At 40.8% G+C, this 25,061-nt stretch overlaps 1 protein-coding gene across 1 annotated transcript in view; it reads left to right on the top strand.

Annotated features, from left to right (window-relative positions):
* Nucleotides 1–5,680, top strand: part of SLC30A9 (solute carrier family 30 member 9) — a 201,967-nt gene extending 196,287 nt beyond the window's left edge. The window contains exon 18 of the mRNA XM_082243525.1: nt 5,095–5,680. Within this exon, the coding sequence (XP_082099651.1) occupies nt 5,095–5,139 (45 nt within the window). The 3' untranslated portion in view covers nt 5,140–5,680. The remainder of the gene's footprint in view (nt 1–5,094) is intronic.
* The last annotated feature ends 19,381 nt before the right edge of the window (nt 5,681–25,061 follow it).

Below are 25,061 nucleotides of genomic sequence, written 5' to 3'. Positions count from 1 at the left end.
GAGGGGCTGCAGGTCTATCTATATTGCTCTCTGTCTACCAGAGAGCATGATCGGTTAGTAAGGTCTGCTCAATGTGCTCAGTATGCAATTCATTGTGTCTAGAGAAGTGTTTCACACTGTTCCAATAGGGCGGCATGTTGGACAGTGGGAGGAAACCTGACAAATGGATGCATAGACTTTGATACAGTCCTGGTGATTGGCAGAGGGCAGGTTGCTTCGGTGCATTCCGGGATACTGTATAAAAGCCAGGAGCACATGTGCTGCAGGGTCTTTGGCTGAAGAGCAGAGTCCCGGGTGAAGGGGGGGCAGCTGCCTCTTTCTCTGTAGCAGTGGCATGCGGTTGCAGGAGATCGTCCTGAGGGCCAGAGGAATGGATCAGAGAAGCTGAACCCAGAGGTCCAGGAGAGCTGACTGAGGGGGGAGACACTTGAGACCTTGGGACCACAGTATCATGAGTACAGGGACTTGTGTCAAGGGGCCTGACCTGAGGGGGGCCACCCCACATGTAGGATAGTCAGAGGATGCTGATGAGTTTCCTGAAGATAATTGCTAGTTTACCAAGTCATCTTATAAAGAGAAAAGAGACCTCATCCTAATTCACCCATAGTGACAGGGTGATTCAACAGCCTGTCTGTACCTGAAGATAGGATTCCTCAACCATTGTGCATAGTTAATCTGGAGTATCCCACTATTCCCTTCTCCTATCCCTAATTTATAATAAACACAAAACAACCAAAATACCCCTGGACTGATTATTGGAGCGAGCCAAGGAAGGAGAAAGTAAGGACTTGAAATTGTTATTTTTGTATCCTGGCAACTCGGGGACCAGAAAATGTGAAATCTGGCAGTCCTTGTGGGGGCAGTGCTGAACCTGTAGCTCCGCAATCAGTAGGGAGTGTGATTGTAGATCTATAGAGCTGATTCAGCAGGGGTGTCCTTGGCCATAGGGCACAGGTTCTGTTAGTGGAAGTGTGGCATCCTTAATATGACCAGGAAGTTGAAAACCTATTATTTTGCTAAACCCTAAAATGAAGGATGCCAATTTTGTATTAGACTTCAATCAGGCGTTAAGTCTTTTCTTAGGCAAGCCTTTGAACAAAGGACCGAGTCGCAGTCTCTAGTAGTAGTGATGTGTCTGGGACTTGATTGATCCAGGATCCATATTGTTTATTCTTCTGAAAGGAAGTGGATTATCTGCCCTGGAGTTGTTGTGGAAACCTGATGACGCCATTTGGACATGTATCCATGCATTGATTGTGGATAACCGTGATTGGCTGCTTGCTGGCATGCTAATGAGCAGCAGAAGTCAGTCTAGCCATGAATAGGCTAAAAATTCTGCATTTACAAAATGGTTAATATGTATCTGGGTATGATCACTAGCGCTCTTCATCATTACAGGCAGCCAGTAAGTATCGGACAGGATCATTCTTTGTTCTTTGGGAATATCACAATACCAGATTCTTCTGACACAATTATATTCAGCTCTTGTAATGCACTTACACGTTTCAGAAATGCTTTTAATAGCAATCTGAAAATTAATTTGCTGATCTGGATCGCTGCAGGTTAATGTATCACATTTTGACATGCCAGTTATTAAAGATTAATTGTTTGATTATTACTGCATTACTGCTACGCTTTATATTATTTTGAAATATGGATTTCGGCTTCTTCAGAAAATTATAAATACAATGACTATTCATTTGTAGCTTTTTTAAGAAAGAAGTACATTTGCAACAGAGATCGTTTATTTTTGCTGTTACATTGAAGTATAAAACGAATTTTGGTAAATTAAAGGTGTTGTGCATGTGTGTACAGTTTTGTTAACCTATAATTTACAGAATTAACCCTTCTTTAGGTCCTGTCATATCAAAACCATTAATCCAATACTCCTCCCCGCCACCACCACAAACCTGGGGATTCTATATCCTCAACAACCACATAAATCTTTTTATTTGTGAACTCAGTTGTGTGAAAGGATTAGTCCACCTAAAGTGTACCTGTCATTATAAAACCAGGGCGACTGCTGTTACTGACTCTACTTGCAAATGCTAAGAATTTCTCAGCTGTTATCTTATTTTAATGGCTTTATTGCTTTGAGTCTCTAACCTGAAACAAGTATCAGGAAGTTTGATTTCACTTCTTATATGTTTGTTCTGAGTCAGTCACTAAAAATATTGAAGCAAAGAGTCTGGTAAGCAATGGTAACCTACAGAATTCTTTTGTGGAAACATTCCTTAAGACAGGGTTCACACTTATGCGATTTGGATGCAGGTTTCCCCGCATCCCATTCGCATGACAGGAGAGTGTGACCGGCTCTCAATGGAGCCAGTTCACACAGCGCCGGGGCGGCAGCAGTCTGCACTAGAAAAGGGTCCTGTGTGTCTTTGGCTCTGTTTTAGGTCCAAATTCAGGCAAAAATTCAGACCTGAATCGCACCTGAAACTGAGAACAGGGATGCACCGAACCCCCTGCTGCGAGCCGCGGTCGAGCTAGTGTGAACCCGGCCTTAAAGTAGTCCATGCAGCAATATAGCACACAAATACCAGTTCTTTTGGCCATGCCAAACTGTTGTTCTGAACCTGTTTAGAGCAATTCAAGTGTTACTAAACCCACGAGTAAAATCAGTCTGTATATGCATTAAAACATGCTTGTTCTACTCGCTGTGGAACCTAAAGGGTTAATCCTCTGCATTGTGTAAAAAGGCTTTTTGATCCTGTATGCACAGATCCTCCTCTTCTTGCGTTGTTCCCATAACATGTCTGGGTAAGACAGAGTTACTGGAGTCAGGTTGCACATGCTCAGTTTGGTGTGTATTGCTAGAGCAGTTTGTGCAGTATGAAAACAACTCCTTACAAGCTTTACCAGGTACTGATAGAAGTCACAAGACTGCTATATACTGCTGATGAGAAAAGGTATTTAGCAGTTTATATTTACTAAAATTATTGCATTTCCATGTTCTGTGTACTGTGGGAGACCAGATATAGTGAATGCAGGCTCCTGGGTTTAATAACACGTTAAGCCTGTATGGCTTGTAATGACTCCTTTTTTTTTTTTTTTTCTAATGCTAAAAAATGGCTATTCCCGTCTTAATCCTTTTGCCCTCTTTTTAGTTATTTTTATTTTTAGTGCTTTTATGTCAACTTTTGCAGACGGGCACATGTACTTGTTGTTTTGGGGTGGGTTTTGTTATTTTTTGCTTTCGGTTTGTTTATTTTTTACTGATCTTTAATTTTTCTTTACCTCCTGTCTAAATTTACCCTAGTATGAATGTGAGTTAAAGCAGAATTCCACTCAAAAGTGGAACTCCGCTGATCTGCTCCCCCCCGTCCAGTGCCCCATTTGGCACCTTTCAGGGGGAGGGGGGAACGGGTACCTATTTTTGACAGGTACACTTCCCCACTTCCTGGGAGACAGTCCCTCGGAAGTTCGGCCCCCTCCTTTTTTCCTCCGCCGCTGGGCCAATTTCAAAGCGCAGCATGCTTTGCGCATGTGCAGTAGGGAACCAGCAGTGAAGCTGAAAGGCTTCACTGCCGGGTTCCCTTACCATGGATGGCGGCGGCGGCACCCGAGAGTCTAAATGTAAATCTGCTTCGGGTGCCGACATCGTGGGCTCCCTGGACAGGTAAGTTCTACTATTTAAAATTCAGCAGCTACAGTATTTGTAGCTGCTGACTTTTAATTTTTTTAAGGGGGGTGGAACTCCGGTTTAAGGAGCTAACAATCTAAGGTCTATAAGGGCAGGTACTGATGTGAACGTACAATATACAGTAAATGTAAGGCACTGTGTATATTGTCGGCACTATACAAGTACCTGTAATAAAGAAAGATTGGGTTTTATCAAGAAAAAAAAAAAAAACGTAATAGGCACACAATTTGAATGTACAGGTATTGTCCATATCTGTGTTTGCATTCGGTAGTAGAATACAGTTTCAACTTATCTATGTCTCGCATAGAGATATGAAGGCACAGGACCATACCAAATCTCAGTTCAAAATAAAACAACCAGGGGTGACAACTGCAAAAAAGAAATCTAAACCAAAATGGTCAGAATATCGCAATTCATGGTTACCTCCATAAGGAAGCATAGGCAGGAGAGAGAAAGCTCTTACAAGACAAAGTACAATATTTAGTCTTAGGTTCTATGATTAGCAAGATACCAAGTAGTACTTGCTTGCCATAATGCACCGGAATCCTTTTTTTGGCTACTTGTAGCATCATTTGAGCTGTTGATGTAATTGAAGGTACATTAATAAACAACACTGCTATTGCAAAGTTTGTCACTGGTTTAATATAATTGCTTTTTAATCAAATGGCAATTTTTTTTATAATTCATAAAAAAATATTTTAATGTATTGCTCTGCTGCAATATGTGCCTAAAAGAGCTCAGTACTCAAACAATATATTAATAGTCTTCCTGCGATAGATACTTATTGATTGAAGTACTGACTTTGGCTTTAGAAAACACTGTCCAGGGCTGAATTTGGTGGTCACTCATTTGACTGGTGGGAGTCATTGGTGACCTGATCTCTTTAAAAAGGTTTGAAACCAATATTATACTCTAATCTTTAGCTTTCCCAAAACAACAGTCCTCCCCATTGGCAGAGCTCTTCATGGCCACCAAGCATGGATTTCTTAAGCAAAGCTTTTTCAGCCCTTTAGCTATTATCTATTGCATTAAGACTGCTAACCTAAATTTTAATCACTGAATATAGATGAACTTTAATGGCTTAGTCTTCAAGTTCTACATCTAAAAGCACCTTCTGGTGGAGGTGTATAGGAAGTAAACAGAGAAAGAGTGGTCTGGGAAGAGCCCTGCTGGTAACAGCTGTGCTGCCTTCTGTTCCCCCATCGTGTCAGTGTACAAACAGCTCATAGCAAGAGGAGAAGAATGTCTAGTATTAATTATGACCATTAGGAGTCACTTACGCCCCGAGCAGATTGTGGCTGCAGAGCACGTCTCCAGTCCCGCAGGCAGGGGGCATTTCTCCCTCAACTCTTATCTCCTAGAGATAAGACTATTTCTCTATTGCCAAGCTTGGAATAATGTATCCAGGATGCTAATGTTTCATTAATTACCTCTCCCCTTTGTTTCAGCAATGCAATCCTGAGGTTCGGCATGTTGACTTGGAAATTTTATAGAAGCAGAAGAATTTTCTATTCATAAAATTCATGAAGGAAGGAAAGAGGAGACTGTAGAAGAAGCTTCATTTCATTTTCCAGCGTGCATGCTCCATGACTAAATTGTAAATGAGTGCGAATCGCCCTACAATGCAAATGCTCTGCATATGAAGTCATGTTTACAAGAGCATCTTAGAGTCTGTTGTTGTCAAATTATCTGCAATCACTTTTTTGTGGCGAACAAAAAAAAAAAAATAGCAAAAGCAAAGCTAACGTTATTTATTTGTACAACTGCCTCACAGAAGGAAATCGCATTGTTTTATTTCATTCCATCTACATGCGTGACATTGACCTTTGGTTGCTGGGTTTTCTTTAGCTTTTACTTACTGGGCAGCCTAAGATAAGGAATCCACCATTAACACTCCTGCCATTCCTCCTTCTTATTGTATGCTCATTGTATATAGAACAAAGATTTTGATGCTTTTATTTTTCACTGGAAGTGATTGTAAAGTTCTTTTTTGAAAATTGTTAGTTTTCTGAAGCAGTTTTCCAGCTCCCAGGAGTCATCCAATGAATGGCTGTTTTTATGCATTGTGCAGAAATGTCGTCTTCTTTTTTTTTTCGCTGTACACTACACCAGTGACTATGTAGGTGCCCCCTTAATGAAGCTCTTAAAAAATTAACCACAAAAAAAATGTTATAAATTAGAACATTATTAACGATCATAAATTTGTACTACAAGAGGGACAAAAACATAAAACGTAATAGTATAAAGTATAAGATTCATAGAGAACGAGAAATATTCACATTTCAGAAGTATCTTCTAAACAGAGAAGGGAACTGAGGTTTAGAAGAGGTGTAACAGATCAAAATGGATCGGACGCTCTGCAGGCTAGCTGTTCAACTGCTGATTCTTCCAAACATGAACTAGCCCACATTAGCCCAGTCTTCATCATCAGGCAAATTGGCAGAGACATCTGATCCACAGTGACCTTTTAGATCACTTGACTGATCTGTAATTCTGTGTAAAATATTCGCCTCTCAAAAACGTGTTTTCAACAAGCTTGCCTTACTGATGTAATGTCCTGACCAGAAACAGGACATGCATCACAGTACTATAGCCAAAGGGGCAGGAATTCCCAAGTTACCAGTAAAAGTTAGGCTTCCAAGTATTGTGCAACTTTTAAGGGCTCGTTCACACTATAGCAGTAAGGGAGGTGGGATGGGGGGGTCGGTAAATTCCTGCCAGTTGGGGTGCAGTTTTACCGCCATCTTTAGCTGCTGCGGCAACAGATCACTCTTCAGAAACCAAAGCTTTTGTGATCAGCCCTAAGGCAGGCCATTCATTTTGCAATATTGTTTCCTTCAACCATGGTTTGAAGGAAAGGTAATTGCTTTATTCCCTCATCAGCACTCAGTTTTGATAGGGGAATCCCTTCTATAGCGCTATTGTGTTTTAACACCAGGGATTATGGAGAGCCTTCCCCACCAGCAAAATACAATGATCGCTGCTGGTGGCTATAGCTGCCGGCAGAAATTAGACAGAAAAACACAGACATGAGATGTTTTGAATTTCGATCCATCTTTTGCCAGCTTTAGCACATTGAAGTAAGCTATTTAGGCTAAAAAAGGCTGGCCATATTGTTAGTGCAGTAACAGACATGTCCCAGGACCTCAGCTGACTTTTGTTGATTCATCACTTTGTCACCTGTTTCCGTGCTGTTATCTGTGCCATGCTGTCTTGTTAGGTAAATGGGATGTTCATGTAAGCTCCAGATATTTTGTTACAAATTTCTGATCATTAATGCTATGGAAGGACACTGCGTCCAGCCTTGTGTAGCCTGAAATGGTTGATTTCCAATAAGTTGACCTACTTAGCAGGATAATTACACTGCCAAATATCAAATTCTGTACCGCTCTGAACAGTGCACACATCTTTGTGACTAGTCCTGGGTAAGATCATTGTATTTTGTGTTTACTGGTCCACTAAATGGTGCCATGCTTGTGATCCTGCCCAAATTATTTTTTACCCCTGGCGGACTATTGCTCAATTAAAAGTTTGAGTGGCTTAAGTGGACGAAACATTGTTAGCAGGCCCAAAGGATCTATGATTATACTGAACTTATAGGCACATATAGAGTAATCTGCATAGAAAACCATTCCCCTCTGCCATGTTTTATACCAATGCCTGCTTGTCCTTGTCTGACAATTAAAGGCCAAATTACTTGATGGTTTGTATCTCTCAGGGAAGTAAATGTAACTCATTCCCTGCAGTAAAAAGCAAGGCTAACGTTTGCTTCCTTCCAACACACGATAATTCATGTTCCATAGATTGGTGCATAGTGGTGTCATTAATTATGAATGGGACACCAATGCATTTTCTCAAGGAATGTAAGTTGTGGAGCAGCACAATGTGAGGCAACGCATTTATATCTACTACTATGCGTTGTGCTGATAAGATTGCCGCATTCACATTTTATGGTGAGTTGTCATGCATTAGGCAGCCTGTAAAGCCTGAGCTTAAAGCGGAGCTCTACCCAAAAGGGAAAGTTCCACTGAAATTCTCCTCTCCCCCTCCCTCCTTGCAATCTTCTGGGACACGTCAGAGGTTCCAGAAGATTGCCCAACCAATGGGGAGGTGCGGCGAGGCTCATGCATACGCAGTGCAAACCTGGCTGTGAAGCCGCAAGCTGTCACAGCCGGGTGCCCTTACTTGCAATGCCGGCGCTGCGGAGAGGGAGAGAAGCGAGGCTTTGGGCGGCCACATCGTTGGATCGTGGAACAGGTGAGTGTGTGTTTATTAAAAACAGCAGTTACACTTTTTGTAGCTGCTGAATTTTAATAAACACAAAAATTAATGGTAAACTCTGCTTTAACAATAGTAACCGCCACAAATTGGGCTTCTATCAGGGGAGGAGCAGAAAAGCCAGAAAACAAGGAATAAAGAAGGGATTTCAATAGCGGCTCATCATAGAGGCTAATGCAGGTATTTAAATATGAATGTATTAACGTAAACTTAAATTTTTAATCCTCGTTAGAGTTCTTCTTTAAAATAGTGAAATTTAACTTGGCAGCCACAACACAAAACTGAACTATCATTCTGGGTGGATTTTTAGTTTAAGAAATCTCAGTCTTGATGCATATAATACAGTAAGTATAACATTTCAGTAGGATATCCTAAACATTTCTGTTAGATCGTGTCCCTCTGCCCATATTCTTAGAGTTTTTTCAGCAATTGTATCCTCTCTAACATTATCCTGTATTTCCTAGACTGTTTTCAAAGCAGTTATACATCTTCCTTTTCTGCAGTTTTAACATAGACTGTAATATGCTCTCTCTATGTATATTTATAATTTTGCATATAGGAAAATATATTTTAATTTATTGACAGACATTTATTATTAGATGTCCAAACAAAATTGTAAGAAAAATGTTATCTTAGGATTTAAAAAGTAAATTTCTTCTAGTGGAAAATCTGCATATGTGTTTATTTACCCTTGTACAGAGTACATGCATGTACAGAGAGTGGGTGTATGGTGAAATGGCTGGTATAAGGCCTAATGCACGTTAACGCAGAGCAGGTCCTCTGTTCCTTAATGAAAAATCCCTGGCGCTTTATAGCAGCATCTGCATTTACCCATGCATGCTTTGGGGCAAATCGCTTGACACAAAAGTGGCATATTCGGAGCACACAGCCATTCACTTGTATTGATGTCTGCCTGTGACCGGAAAGGCCAGGGATTATGTGCCTCTGCTCACAGGAGCTGCTATGCATATGTGTGCATAAGGCCTTAAAGCTGAACTCCAGCTTTTGATATACTTTCTAGGCCAAGCAGGCCCAAAGAAAGGGTGACCCTCCCTAATACGTGAGACTGCTGGATGTGCTGTATAAATTGTATGTAGCTGAGCCTGCATCCAACATACCGCACTGTGTTCCGGGTGCGAGCCAAGACCTTCTTGTCTCATACCCCGAACACAATAGAGTCCATCTGATCGGCACTCAGCCGTTCAGGGAAAGCGATGTATTCTATCAATGAATACAAAGCTTTCTCTGATTGGCTGTGTAAGAGGTGGTGATATCATCAGCCCACCTCTCTGACTCAGCCAATCAGAGGAAGCTTTGTATTTATTGCTAGAATACATCTCTTTCTTTGAATGGCTGAGCGCCGCTGTGGTAGACTATTCTGTGTTCCAGATATGAAACAGGAAGTCTCGGCTCGAACATTGAAAACAGTGCAGTATGCTGTATGTAGCCTCAGCTATATACAGTTTATACAGTACATCCAGCAACCTCACATGTTAGTGAGGAACATAGTTGGTTTGGTCAGTTTGGCCCAAACAAACTATGTGAAGTGTATCAAAAGGTGGAGTTCAGCTTTAAATTGACATATTATAAGATTTCACATGTTTTTCATTTCTTATGTATTTTGCCATATGCTGTGCTTTGATATGTTAAGAATTTTAGTCTGGTTCCATGTAAAAGATGTACTTTTGTAATTTTCTCCTTTTAACTCAACTTCAGAATGTTACATGTAAAATCCATATGTATTTTATATACTAGAACATCCTCTGAATCACTCTTCTGTATTTGTATGGGTTGTGCCTGCGGTTCTGGAACATTGAGAGAATGATTTACTGTCCAATGTGTGTCCAGTAAAATCGTTATTTTATAATAAGTTTGTGTAGTCTTTAAGACCGTTTAGCTGGGTGGCATAGCTCATATATATAAAAACAGGGCACTGGGCAATAGGAAATGTCCATCCACAAATTAGAATGTATATATTATAGCTTGTAAAATAATTCCACCATGGCAGTGAAAGTTGTCTTCAATTAATTTAACTGATATGAGGACTATATGACCAGATCCCAATAACCTGACAATCGTCCATGTTGTTTTTGAACCTTTGTTTCTCCATAATGCTGTTAATTAAAAATTCTAGGTAAGTTTAGCGGTGTGAATGAAATGCAGGAACCCTTTAGTGTGTTACAGGGCATTTTTGAATTCACAACAAATATCATAAATGTGCGCAGCCTATTGAATTAGGGCGTACACCCCAAAGCTCAAACACGTATCTATCTATCTATCTATCTATCTATCTATCTATCTATCTATCTATCTATCTATCTATCTATCTATCTATCTATCTATCTATCTATCTATCTATCTATCTATCTATCTATCTATCTATCTATCTATCTATCTATCTATCTATCTATCTATCTATCCCCAGCACATCTATATCCCTGCCAGCACATTAAAAGGGAAGTGCGTAAAGACCTCTCTTATGGCAGAGCCAGTAAGGGAAAGCTCTTTCCCATCTTTCTGCTGGCACAAAAAGTGATAATGCTAATGCACATGGGGTGATTAGGTTGTGCCCAGGCACATCTAGCACACACTGTGTGCATGCCTATGACACCTATAATGCGGTAATTCTAAAGCTGGCCATAGATGGATTGAAATTCAGCAATGACATGGCTTGATCTATATGTAACCGATTCTGCTTGACAGAAGTTGATCTAATGATTGAGTTCTGTGGAACAGGCTTTCTGGAAAAGTTTTCACAATCAGTGGGCTACAGCCACTGATCAATTGGAGAGTCCCACTGTCTGAATAGAATGGTATAGCAGGATTTCTTCATCCCCCCTTGCTTGTGTGGATAGAGAAACCTGTTTCCTTTTTTGGTATAAAGAAAAAAGCGTCATCTATGGCCAGCCTAGGGCAGGAATGAACAGGCCAGCCCATGCCATGTTCAAATTGATGTTTGCATACTGGTGTGCCCTAGCTTCCAGGGTGATATACATGTATGCATGTAAGATATATATTCATGATAAAAAAGTAAGAACAGCACATGGATGGAAATTGTTTGATGTTTTCAACATATGTGAACAGGCAAATATTAGGCTTTGATTTAAATAGCTTAAGTGATATACTTAAATGATGCGTTAAATTGACATGGAGTATTCATTTTCATGATCTAAATTAACAAAAATGCAGATTTGTCATATAGAAAAAGTACACCTCTACATTAACCACCACTTCAGTTTCATTAAATTAGAATCCATTGTTCCAGTTTAGGTGCTCATTAATAAAACTACTTTAAGAAACATACAGCTGGGATCGGTCTTATTTAAACTTCTGACATTTGGGGCAGATTTTCTAAAACTGGTGCACACAGAATCTGGTGCAGTTGTGAATGGTAACCAATCAGCTTCTAACTTTAGCTTGTTCAATTAAGAATCGACAAAAAAACCTAGAAGTTGATTGGTTACTATGCATAGCTGCACCAGATTCTGTCTCTTTGCTATTGACATATGTGGTGTCATCCTGCCAAGATCAATAGAGCTCTCTAAGGTCCTTGGAAAGTTGTAGAAATCTATAAGTCTACCAAGGAATTTAAAAGATTGCCCAATGATTTGAAATCAATAATCCAACTCTGAGGAAAATAAAAAGTGCCATAGATTTTTTAATATCTGTGTTCAAGACTGGCATGTCCAGCACATTCAAACAAAGAACTGACCATCTGATGATAAAAGAAGTTTAGAAGAATTCCAAAATTTCATTGCCGGGTGTTCAGGTGACTCTTGCAACGTTTGGAGTCAAGGTGTATGCATCTACAATTTGATTGCGAATTGAACTGGTGCAATTTCCTTCTGAGTCAACTATACATTCTGCATCAATATGTGACTGATGAGAATGTGAAACCCTCTGTTTAACCACCCACCAACCATGCACTGTACTTTTACTGCTAGAGTGCGGATCGGCTGTGCAGAATCATGTATATACACGCGTGATTCTGCGTTTCTGGGTAGGGGGCGTGTGCGCCTACCCTCTTGGCTGGGCTGTCACTGGCTCCAGCACGTGCCAATCAGTGGTTCCCTGCCAATGATTTATTCCCAGGACCCCCTGATTATTAGAGCGATTGACAGGAGAGAGCTTTGTGTATGTAAACAACACAAAGCTCTCTTCTGACAACGGCGATGTGCCAGCTTTTGTTTCCCTGCAAAGCAAGGAATAAAAACCGGAACATCCCTTAGTAAAATCAGCACACATTACACATAGTAAACATTGTTAGGCACACATTTAACCCTTTGATTGCCCCAGATGTTAGCCCCTTTCCTGTCAGTGTCATTAATACAGTGTCTGTGCATATTATTAGCATTGACCACTGTATTAAGTGTCACTGGAGATGTCAGTGGCAGTGTCAGATTGCTCACCGTCCCACTATAAGTCGCTTATCACTGCCATTACTAGTATAAAAAAAAATTTAGTATATATCTTCTAGTTTATAAATACTATACCTTTTTTCCACACAAACCAATCAATATACACTTATTGGGATTTTTTTTGTCAAAGACATTAAGCAGAATACACGTTGGCATAAATGTATGAAGAAATTTGATTTTTTTTTTTTTTTTTGGATATTATTCAAAAAATTGTTTATTATTTGGATATGTTATATAAGAAAATAAAAATTATAGTTGTCTTTTTTCTTTTCAAAATCATAAGCAAGCAAATCGACTGCACTCAGCGCCAACAATGGTCATTGTAATAATAGTAGAATGCAGGACTGTAAACCATCAGCTGGGTCTATGAAGGGTAAAAGTGTCAACAGTTTATTTCCACAATGTATAATTAAAACCAGAATATGGGTAAAACCGCCAACTATGCCACTGCAAGGGGTCCCTGGGCATTGAAGGGAGGGTCATCCAGCACCGCAGTAAAGGCTGATGGAGAAGCACCAGTCCAAAAGCCTTGGTGGATGTGGTGTAGCTGTTCGGGAGGCCAGGCGGAAGGCGGTGCGCTCCGATGATGTCACAGGAGGCCAGCGGGCGGGAGCAGGAAGAGGCAGCGGAAGCCTCGGAGGCCCAGCGTGGAACGCAAGCTTGATAAGTTGCCATGACAGCGTGTTTCACGCGAATGCACTTTATTGAGTCGATAACTTTATAAGGCGCATACAAGCAAAACGCGGTGTCGTGGCAACTGATCAAGCTTGCGATCCACGCTTGGACCCTGAGGCTTTCGCTGGCTCTTCCTGCTCCCGCCCACTGGCCGACTGTGACGTCATCTTAGCACACCGCGCTCCTTCTGTCCTCCTGAGCTGCTACACAGCATCCACCATGACTTTTGGACTGGCGCTCCTCATCAGCCTTATCTGCGGCGCTGGATGACTCTCCCTTCAATGCCCAGGGACCCCTTTCAGGGGCATAGTTGGCTGTTTTACCCATATTCTGGTTTTATTCCTATATTATGGAAATAAACTGACACTTTTACCCTTCATAAACAGCTGCTGGTTTACAGTCCTGCATTCTACTATTATTACAGTGCCCATTGTGGGTGCGGAGCCACTGCTTTGTTTGTGTATGCTTTTATCTTGCACAATCCATTGTGCAATTTGACAGCTGCATATGTCAGCCCTGGTCTCCCCACCACTCCATCCACGAATTGCGCCTCCAGCCCTCGGTGTATAGGTGTGATTTATTTTTTTCAAAATGGAGGTTTTTTTTTTCATTTATAGCACAAAAAATAAAAACCCAGTGGTGATCAAATACCACCAAAACTCTTTGTGGGGAAAAAAAATTATATAAAGTTGGTTAGGGTACAGCATTGCATGACTGTGCAAGCACCAATTAAAGAATAGCAAATAATTGCCTTGTCATGAAGTTAGTAAAATCTTCCCGAGCTGAAGTGGTTAAAGGATGAACCAAAATAAGTATTTCAAAACCATAATCTGAAGCACGCTAGCAAATCTTCCAGTGTTTCAAAATGAAGAATTAGAGGGTTATATAGACTGCTCTAGTCACAGCCCTGTTTAAATTTGCCTTGAGTTGTGTGTGTGTGTGTGTGTGTGTGTGTGTGTGTGTATGTATATATGTAGGGGCAATATTGAAACAGACAGTTCATGAATTGAAACCCACTAACATTTTGCAACTGAATGAATATTGCATTGTGAAGTGGTCAGATATGTAAGTATCCAATGTCACACTGGTACGCAGTTTACAATTCCAAAAAGGTTGAGATGCTGTGTAAAATCTACATAAAAACAGAATGCAATGATTTGCAAATCTCATAAACCCAAATTTTGTTTATAATAGAAAATGGAAAACCTATCAAATGTTTAATCTGACAAAATGTACCATTTATTAAAAAAAAAAAAAAAAAAATAGGGTAGTTTTGAAAATGATGGCAGCAAAACATCTGAAATAATCTGGGACAGGGCCATGTTTACCACGGGGCAGCATCCTCTTCTTCTTTTAACAACACTGTAATCATCTGGGAACTAAGGACAGAGGAAGGTTGTCTCATTCTTGCCTGAGTATATGTGGATTTTATATAGCTTTTACACAGTGTCTCACCTTTTTTTGAACTGGGCTTGTACAATATGCCTACAAGAAGGCATTTCTTTTAAAAATGGACTATACCAGCTTTTGAGGCAAGGGTGTACTTACTTTTGAAGGAAAAGGCACAATTGTCTTGTGTTCCTCAAATAAATCACATGTATCTGTGGGCATTGTTTTAATAAAGATCCAAAGTTTGTGTGTTCAAATGTTTTGAAAGTCAACATGACTGTATGCTCTACAATTAATTGAAATGGACACTAAAAAAAATTACCATTATTCTTGCATATTTCTGATTTCTAGCATACACCAATAAGCTGTAACATTATGACCACCCACCTAATATTGAATAGGCCCCCATTTTGCCACTTATATAGCCCTGACCCTTTGAGACATTAACACCACCATAACTCTGAATGTATGCTGTGGTGGTCTGGAACCAAGCAGTCAATAGCAGGTCCTTTAAGATGCAAGGTGTGGCCTACATGGAGTAGAGTCGTTTTTCCAGCACATCCCACAGATGCTCAATTGGGTTGAAATCTGGTGAATTTGGAGGCGATGTCAAAACCTCAAACTTGTTGCATTTCTCAAACCATTCTTGAACCATTTTTGCAGTGTGGCAAGGTGCATTATCCTGCTAAAAGAGGCCACTGCCATCAAGGAATACCATTTCCATGAAGGAGGGTCACAAACCATGTTTAGATAGGTGGCATGTGTCAAGGTAACATCCACATAAAAGTCAGGACTCCCCAACAGAACATTGCCAAAAGCATAACATTGCCTCGTCCTGCTTGCCTTCGTCCCATAGGGCATCCTTGTGCCGTCTCTTCCCCCAGGTACGCGACGCACACTCACCCTGCCATCCACATGATGTAAAAGAAAACCTGATTCATCTGAGCAGGCCACCCTCTTCCATTGCTCCATGGTCCAGTTTTGATGCTAACGTGCCCATTGTAGGTGCTTTTGGCTGTAGACATGGGTCCCAATTTGTCCCTTGTCGAAGTAGATCAAATCCTTACGTTTGTCCATTTTTTTCTGCTTCAGGGACAGCACTAGGTAGCACTTGCTACCTAATATATCCTACCGAATTTTAGATTTGATTGTAACAAGACAAACAATGTTATTCACTTTACCTGTCTGTGGCTATACTGTTATAGCTGATTGGTATAAACATGTGTCTAGTTTTAGATCAAAGTACACTTTGCTATTTGCAATAGCTAGTTGGTCCATAAAGGCAGACTGCTGCTGTTGGCATATGCCACATGAAAGTCCATCAAAGTTTTACTTACTAGTGTTCAAGCTTCTTTATAAAATGTCATTTTTAATAACAAATGTTGTAGATTTTATTGCTGCTGAGATGCTATAACTTGTATAACATATTTTGTGACTCAATAAGCAATGTACCTGAATGTAGTATTGAGTTGAAGAGGTTTTCCTTTTTTATTAAAAAAAAAAGCTTTTGAATTATTTCCTAGACTTTGTAGCTAAAGTCCTCTTGTAGCTCTATCCAAAATGCTTGATGCTTTGTCATATTTTGGGAGGACAATGGGAACTTCTTTAGATGGTCCGTAGGTTACAATCCAGTTGTTTAAAGTTTTTGAAGAAATAAACCTTTTTCATCTGTCTGGACTGGTTTTTATATAGTTTTATCATTTTGATTACGCAGACTGTATAGCAGTCTCCTGTTCCAAATCATCGGTGTGGTAAGGTTTGGAATATACACTGGAGATCAAAATTAGAGAACAACCTACAATTTCCTATATTTCAAGGTCATTGCTTAGTCCTATTTAACCACTTCAATACTGGGCACTTTTCCCCCTTGCCGCCCAGGCCAATTTTCAGCTTTTAGTGCTGTTGCATTTTGAATGACAATTGCGCGGTCATGCAACACTGTACCTAAACCAAATTTATGTTATTTTGTTTTCCCACAAATAGAGCTTTCTTTTGGTGGTATTTGATCACTGCAAGGTTTTTTCTTTTTTGCTACACAAATAAAAAAAGACTGAAAAGTTTGAAAAAAAAATATTTTTTTGTTTGTTATAAAATTTTGCAAATAGATACATTTTTTCCTGCACTGATGAGCACTGATGGGGTGGCACTGATATGCAGCACTATGTGGCACTGATAGGTGGCACTGGTGGACAATAATGGGCACTGGTTGGCAGCACTGATGGGCAGGGCACTGGCGGGCTCCCTGAGTCCTGATTGCCATCCCTGGTGGCCATAGTGGGCATCCCTGGGGGCTCTAGTGGCACCCCCCCAAGGGTCTGCACTGGTAATGAATGCTCTACCAGCACAGACCCCCCCCCCCATGTCAGGAGAGCCACAGATCGGCTCTCCTCTACTCGTGTCTGTCAGGCATGAACGATCAACGGCTCTTCCTATTTACTATGCGACCAGCTGTGATTGGACACAGCTGCTCGCATGGTAAAGAGCCTACGTCAGTGGTGACACACTGCAGTACCGAATCGCCGCTCCCCCGGGGGGCACGCAGGGCGCATTATCTCAGGATAATACAACCACCTTCCCGCTGTCAATCGCTTATAGGGTGGACGGAAAGTGGTTAAAATGATCTAAACAGGAGTAAAAGAGCAGCTTTAGGCATATTTCACGAGTTACATATATTTTGCAGCACAGAATAAAAAACTTCAATGAGATTTGAAAAAGAACATTGATCAAAATTAGTGAACACTTTCAGATACCTCCCAGTAATTGGTGTTAATCTGGACCCTTGTGCTAATTTCTTTAATCATCTGACGAACCCTTTTTAACTGGCAGCATAAAAAGGGCTGTGATTTCTAGAATATTGCATCTTTACAATGTCGCAAACGTATTCAAGTCCCCCATGAAGGCTGGTCGTCCACGAAACACAAATGCAAGAGACGACAGGATCATGCGGAGAAGTTCAACACTGAGCAGCGTAAGGATCTGTCTTGTCATACAGGGCCTCGCCATTTACAAGAATTCGAACTGAAAGCCCACTCTGCAGTGACCAAACCTCTCATTAGCAGAAATAATCAAAAGGCTAGACTAACCTTTGCTAAGGAGCATGTGTGGACAGAGGAGAACTGATCCAAAGTTCACTTTAGTGAAGAAAGCAAGTTTCATTTATTTGGGTCCGATGGGAAACATTAAAACATTATGTTGGTCGTCAAACTGGGGAAAGACTGAACCCAAAGTGTGTAAAAAAGTCAGAAAGGTGGAGGGAGAAGCATTGTGGTTTGGGGGAAGTTTTCTGCAGCAGGAGTTGGGACTCTTATACAGGTACATGGCAGAGTGAATGCAAATGTTTATTAAAACCTTCTTCGACAACATGCGGTTCCTTCCCTGTGTTCATCACCCAATCAGCCAGCAATTTTCATGCACAACAATGCCCCCTGATCACACAACAAAACGGGCAAAGCAGTTCCTTGAAGCTAAAAACATTGAAATAATAAAATGGCCAGCCAGAGTCCTGATCCAAACCCAATAGAAAATCCTTGGCGACAAAGTTATGGCCATGAAACCCACTACAGTCACCGAACTGAAGAGACTGGAAGAAGAGTGGCACAAAATCACACCAGAGCAGTGTGAGAGACTAGTGATGTCCTGTGGCCGCACATGTGCTGAAGTCATTCAAAGCAAGGCCCCCCCCCCTCCACCACTTCCTACTAAATGTTGATTGTTGATCATTGTGTTTTCTAGAAAATAAAGGTTTTTTGTTGAAGTGCCTTGGTTATTTTGAAAAACAGTTCTATTAGCATGGTATAGCTACAACAAAAAATCCATTAGATGTTGAGCAATGAAGATTCTATGATTTCTGAAACAATCAGGTGTTCATAAATTGTTCTCTAATTTTGATCTCCAGTGTACATGCCTAAACAATGTAGCAAATTGCCCTGCCTTCTTGGCATAATGCCCCGTTTAGGCACAAATTCTGCTCTGCTTTAGCATGGAGCCAGTAAACTGTCATCAGGTATGTCTTCCCCATTGACATATATGTCTGACAAAGGAGGAAATGTACAGTGCCTTGAAATAGTATCTATACCCCTTGAAATGTTCCAGTTTGTCATGTTACAACCAAAAACATAAATGTATTTTATTTGGATTTTATGTGATAGACCAACACAATGTGGAACATAATTGTGAAGTGAAAGGAAAATGATAAATGGTTTTCAAAATGTTTTAGAAATAAATATCTGGAAAGTGTGGCGTGCATTTGTATTCAGCCCCCTTTATTCTGATACCTCTAACTAAAATCTAGTGGAACCAATTGCCTTCACCTAATCCAGTCACCTAATTAATAAATAGAGTCCACCTGTGTGTAATTTAATCTCCGTATAAATACAGGTGTTCTGTGAATCCCTCAGAGGTTTGTTAGAGAACCTTAGTGCACAAACAGCATCCTGAAGGCCAAGGAACGCAGCAGACAGGTCAGGGATAAAGTTTTGGAGAAGTGTAAAGCAGGTTTAGGTTATAAAAAAATATTCCAAGCTTTGAACATCTCACGGAGCACTGTTCAATCTACCATTCGAAAATGGAAAGAGTATGGCAAAACTGAAAGCTGACCAAGACATGGCCGTCCACCTAAACTGACAGGTCGGGCTAGAAGAGCATTATAAAAGCAAGGGGATTTCCAGTGACTACTTACCGACCAGCCAGCGACCAACCAAATTAACCTGTCTAACAGTATGCGTTAAAAACAGGGGTTTAGTTGCACATATTTGCAAATACATGTGTAAGCTGCAGGCCACGGCAAGGCACCCTGATATCTGTAGACCCTAACTCTACCTTTAAAGAGTCTCCACAGTGAGAGCACATGTATTCTAATGGATAGATCAAGGTCAGGTGACTGGAGGGAGCCCACCCCTCCTTAAAGGAGAGTATTAACCACTTAAGGACTGGGCCTATTTCTGACACGTTGTTTAAAAGTTAAAATCAGTATTTTTTGCTAGGAAATTACTTAGAACCCCCAAACATTGTGTATATATATATATATATATGTGTATATATATATATATATATATATATATAATTTAGCAAAGACTCTGGAGAATGAAATCATGATCGTGGCAATATTTTTTTGTCACGCGGTATTTGGGCAGCGTGCTTTCGAACTAAATTTTTTTGGAAAAAATACACTTCACTGTATTTATAAACAACTAAACAGTAAAGTTAGCTCAATTTTTTTTTTGTATATTGTGAAAGATGTTGTCACACCGAGTACATAGATACCTAACATGTTACGGTTTAAATTGCGCACACTTGTGGAATGGCGACAAACTACGGTACTTAAAAATCTCCATAGGCGGCGCTTTAAAAAAAGTTTTAACAGTTACCAATTTAGAGTTACAGAGGAGGTCTTTTGCTGGAATTATTGCTCTCGCTCTGGCGATCGTGGGGATACCGCACGTGTGATTTGAACACCATTGCATTTGGGAGCGCGACTTACCAATGCCTTTCCTTCGTGCGTGAGCTCGCGAGGATAGGAGCGCTTTAAAAAAATGTTTTTTTCCCTATTTATTTTATTTTCTTTTTGATTTTTAACACTTTACAAAAAAAATCTGATCACATCCTTTGTGACCTTAAAAGGCAGTGACAGGTATGCTATATGGAGAGATCTGGGGTCTAAAAGACCCCAGACCTCTCGAGTGCACTTCAAAGTATTCAAAACGCCAAAATCTGCATTTTTGAGTACTAACAGTTTCTTGAAATCTGCACCATTGGCAGCTGAGTAAACCGGAATTGACGTTGTGACATCGCTTCCAGGTTACATGATCGGAGACCCGATCGAAGCCGAATCCAGCTTCGTTCGGGACACCAACCAGCTGGCCGATGTGGCGGCGGGTTGCTCGGGTCTCCCGGTGGGACGGGAGATCTGAGCAGAGCTGCAGGAGGGGAGGGGAGTGGGACGTCCGTCGTCCCCTCCTGCTCAATGGGATATTGTTATCTCCTAAAAGCCGGCCACCGGCTCTAAAAAACGGTTACGAGGTGATGCCTGCAGTTGCAAGCATCACCCCGATACAACCATTGCTTTAAGCCGATACACAGGTATGTCGGTTTGCGGGAAGTGGTTAATCAGAGAAGCAGCCAAGAGGCCCATGGTAACTCGGGAAGAGCTGCAGAGATCCACAGCTCAGGTGGGAGAATCTGTCTACAAGACCACTATTAGTCATGCACTCCACAAATCTGCTCTTTATGGAAGAGTGGCAAGAAGAAAGCCATTGTTAAAAGAAAACCATAAGAAGTCTCGTTTGTAGTTTGCGAGAAGCCTTGTGGGGGACACAGCAAACATGTGGAAGAAGGTGCTCTGGTCAGATGAGACCAAAATTGAACTTTTTGGCTTAAAAGGAAAACGCTATGTGTGGCAGAAAACTAACACTGCACATCACCCTGAACACACCTTCCCCACTGTGAAACATGGTGACAGCATCATGTTGTGGGGATGCTTTTCTTCAGCAGGGACAGGGAAGCTGGTCAGAGTCGATGGATAGAGTCATATACAGGGTAATCTTAGAAGAAGACCTCTTAGAGTCTGCAAAATGCTTGAGACTGGGGTGGAGGTTCACCTTCCATCAGGAAAACAACCCTAAACATACAGCCAGAGCTACAACGGAATGGTTTAGATCAAAGCATATCCATGTGTTGGAGTGGCCCAGTCAAAGTCCAGACCTAAATCCAATTGAGACTCTCTGGCAAGACTTAAAAATTGCTGTTCGCAGACCCTCTCCATCCAATCTGACAGAGCTTGAGCTATTTTGCAAAGAAGAATGGGCAAAAATGTCACTCTCTAGATGCGCAAGGCTGGTAGAGACATACCCAAAAAAGACTTGCAGCTGTAATTGCAGTAAAAGGTGGTTCTACAAAGTATTGACTCAAGGGGCTGAATACAAATGCATGCCACACTTTTCAGATAATATATTTGTAAAAAAAAATAGAAAACCATTTATCATTTTCCTTCCACTGCACAATTATGTGCCATTTTGTGTTGGTCTATCACATAAAATCTCAAAAAAATACATTTATGTTTCTGGTTGTACCATGACAAACTGTGGAAAATTTCAATGGGTATGAATACTTCTGTAAGGCTCTGTACATATGCCACAACTATTTTTGATTATTTATCCTGAAAAAAAAAAAAGACATACCTCACAGTACTATTTAAAACCATTGATATTTAGGCCCCTTGCACATGGATGTCCTAATGAAGCTTTTTTCAACCAGGGTGCCCTCAGCTTTCTTCAGGGGTGGCTTGGAAATGCCTACAAGTCCTCAATAATTGTATACAAACCAGCAGGTGGATCAAGCGTGCCTTTTAGTTACATAAAGCCACTTGTTTCCATTGTGTACCATTACAACCTTCTTTTCCTCGGTGTCCTAACAACCAATGACATAGGTTGATAAGGAGAACGTTGGGCACCTGCACTGCACTACACTGTCCTCCCCTCCCCTGCCCCACTCGGTCAGCACTGGGGTCACATTCACTGAATGAGGGAGGGAGAAGAGAAACAGTGGAACACTAGTCAATACCAGGGTGCAAAGGTGTATTTGCTTTGAAAGAATAAATCATCTCGAACGTTGGGTGTCCTACATGTGTGAATGCTGTTACGTTATGTAAAACTGTTAGTTTTGTTTTTTACATTTTAGAATGGGATGCCCCAAGATTGTGAATTATTTTAAAGGGTGCCTCAACCAAAACACTGTCCTAATGTGCGAATTTTTATAATCAAGATCTTGTTGACAGAAAGATCCTGTGTACTCGGCTGTCCGTTTACACCTGACTACCTCTGATCCGATCCCTTTTTTTTTAGCAGACCGGATTGGACCGAAAGTAGGCGGGTGTAAATGGCACTCTGTGTTAAAGTGGCCTTCTGCATTAAAACAATTGGGTTCTCTTTTACTGCCTTCTCTACGTGCAGAAAGGGGGGATTGGAATGTTAAGAGGGTGGGTGGCACAATTATTGGAACAAATCCCCCCTGTGTGGCTCTCCCAGCAGCAACTGAAAGCCAGCGCAGAGGGAGAGAAGGAGAAGCCGATGCACTGTAGGGAGAGTCACACGGTGTAATTGGTTCCAATAATTGTGCCACCCACCCGCTTAACTTTCTGACCCCTCCCTTCCCTCAAGTAGAGAAGGCAGTGGGAGGGAACCCAATTCGGTCAGTGCTCTTTTTACGTCTATATGCCTGTATCCTCGTATGTGTATGTACTTGAGTATACAGGTGTTCCCAACAGTCCCTGATTTTGAGGGGCCGCCCCTGATTTGGAACAAAGTCCCTCTGTCCCTCATTTTGGTCTGATCTAGTTGTCTATAAATTGCACTATTTATCTTTTAAATAGTGTTTCCCAGTGCTAAATCTTTCATCCAAAAATTCCAAATCACTGCATTTGTAAATTTCAAAAGCCAGCATAAAGTAATAGTGATAAAAAAAAAGTACTTGTGGGTTTTAACTAAATTTTTAAAATAATTCTCCTTTAAGGGGGCATGGCAGGGGGTGTGTCCTTTGCCTACATACTTTTACTAATATGTGTTCCTTGTTCCCATCTCAAAACGTTGGGAGGTATGCGTATAGATGTAAATTACTATAGATAAATGTAAAAATGTATATATATATTTTTTTTCTGTACTCAGTGCTGAAAGAAATGGGAATACCAGACCACCTCATCTTTCTTCTAAAAAAAACTGTATATAAGTCAAAAAGCAACAGTTAGAACAGGACATGGAACAACTGACTGGTTCAAAATTGAGAAAGGAGTGCGGCAAGGATTTATATTGTCACCCTACTCATTTAACTTATATGAGTATGCCAGGATTGACGAATCACAAGCCGGAATCAAGATCGCAGGGAGAAATATCAAAAACCACACATGGCAGAAAGTGAAGAACTAAAAAGTCTCTTAATGAAGGCGAAAGAGGAGAGCGCAACAGCTGGTTCCATCACTCTTTGGCAATTAACTAAAGAGTCTCTTAATGAAGGTGAAAGAGGAGAGCGCAAAAGCTGGTTCCATCACTCCTTGGCAAATAGAAGAAGTAGAAACAGTGACAGATTTAATCTTTCTAGGCTCCAAGATCGCGGCAGATGGTGACTGTACCCATGAAACTAAAAGACGCTTGCTTCTTGGGAGGAAAGCAATGGCAAACCTAGATAACATTATAAAAAGCAGACATATAACCCTACTGACAAAGTGCCGTATAGTCAAAGCTAAGGTATTCCCGGTAGCAACCTATGGCTGTGAAAGTTGGACCATAAGGAAGGCTGAACCCCCGAAGCATTGATGCTTTTGGCCTATGGTGTTGAAGAAGATTCTTGAAAATCCCTTGGGCGGCAAAAAGATCCAATCAGTCAATCCTGAAGGAAATCAACTCTAAATATTCACTGGAGGGACAGATCCTGAAGCTGAAACTCGAATACTTTGGCCACCTAATGTGAAGAGAGGACTCATTGGAAAAGACCCTGATGCTGGGAAACCTGGAAGGATAAAGGAGAAGAGGACAGCAGAAAGTAAGATGGATAGATAGCATTATCGAAACAATAAAAATGAAGTTAAGAAGGCTCTGGGAGGCCTTGGAGGACAGAAAAGCCTGGCGCACTATGGTCCATAAGGTCATGAAGAGTCGGACACGACTGAACAATAAAAACTCAGTGCTGCTTTTCTGAGCAGTGTGTGTTGTATTATAGACCACAATACATCTGATTAGAGATCAGTAAAACAAAAAAACAAGGCATATTTTACTCCCATGTACAAGAGACCTTATACTGAATATGTTCTGCTTCAACGCTGGTATTAAGAAAACTATACATGGGTTATATATATATATATATATATATATATATATATATATATAGAGGAGTCAGGCAGAATGGGCTGTGTGTGTTTTATGTGCTGATATGTTAATTGGGAATGGTCACTTGAGGATGGGGAAAGCACTGTATAATCACTGATCTGCTAGACTGTATTTAAGGCCCCACAAATGGATCAATAAAACATATTGATTTGTAATAATTTACACCTCCCCATGTTTACAAGGAAAGGCTCATTTGGATGTAATCCAATATTTAAATGTAATTACAGAGAATAACTTATAATGAGCAGAGGAATGATATAGCCAGGTGGGGTAGTTCACAGCAATGCGCATTAGACAAAGTCCCTAAGGTACAATCGAGCTAGTCGACACAAAGAACTGCTTCCAATATGTAGACTAAAATATAGGATTCTACTCCAATATATGTGTGAAGCCCTACTGCCATGTCAAGGTATTTCTGTATAGCATGGTCCTGAGAGTATCCAGTTTGAGACATATTGATAACAATGAATAAACGAAGAGTAAGATTACCTTGGAAGTAACACCATCCTCCTTAAAGGATAAGTTCACCTTTGTAAAAAAAAAATCAATAAATGCACATCTTTTTACAGGTAAAAAAATATGCATTTTTTTTTTCTTTTTATTAGGAGCCTGCAAAGCATTGCACCCGCGATCAGCAGATCATGGTTGCAATGCAGGGCTCTTGCAGACTGTCAGTGTAAGCTGTCTGCTCATACATTATACGAGCAAAAGCAGTTACACACTGATAGGAAGCATAAATGAACTACCTAGAGTGCTATGGTAGTTCACTGAGAACTACAAGCG

This window comes from Pelophylax lessonae, assembly GCF_965119305.1.
Source record: "Pelophylax lessonae genome assembly, chromosome: 1".
Taxonomy (NCBI): domain Eukaryota; kingdom Metazoa; phylum Chordata; class Amphibia; order Anura; family Ranidae; genus Pelophylax; species Pelophylax lessonae.
Note: the sequence above shows the minus strand (reverse complement) of the source record. Positions and strands in the feature narration are given on the sequence as shown.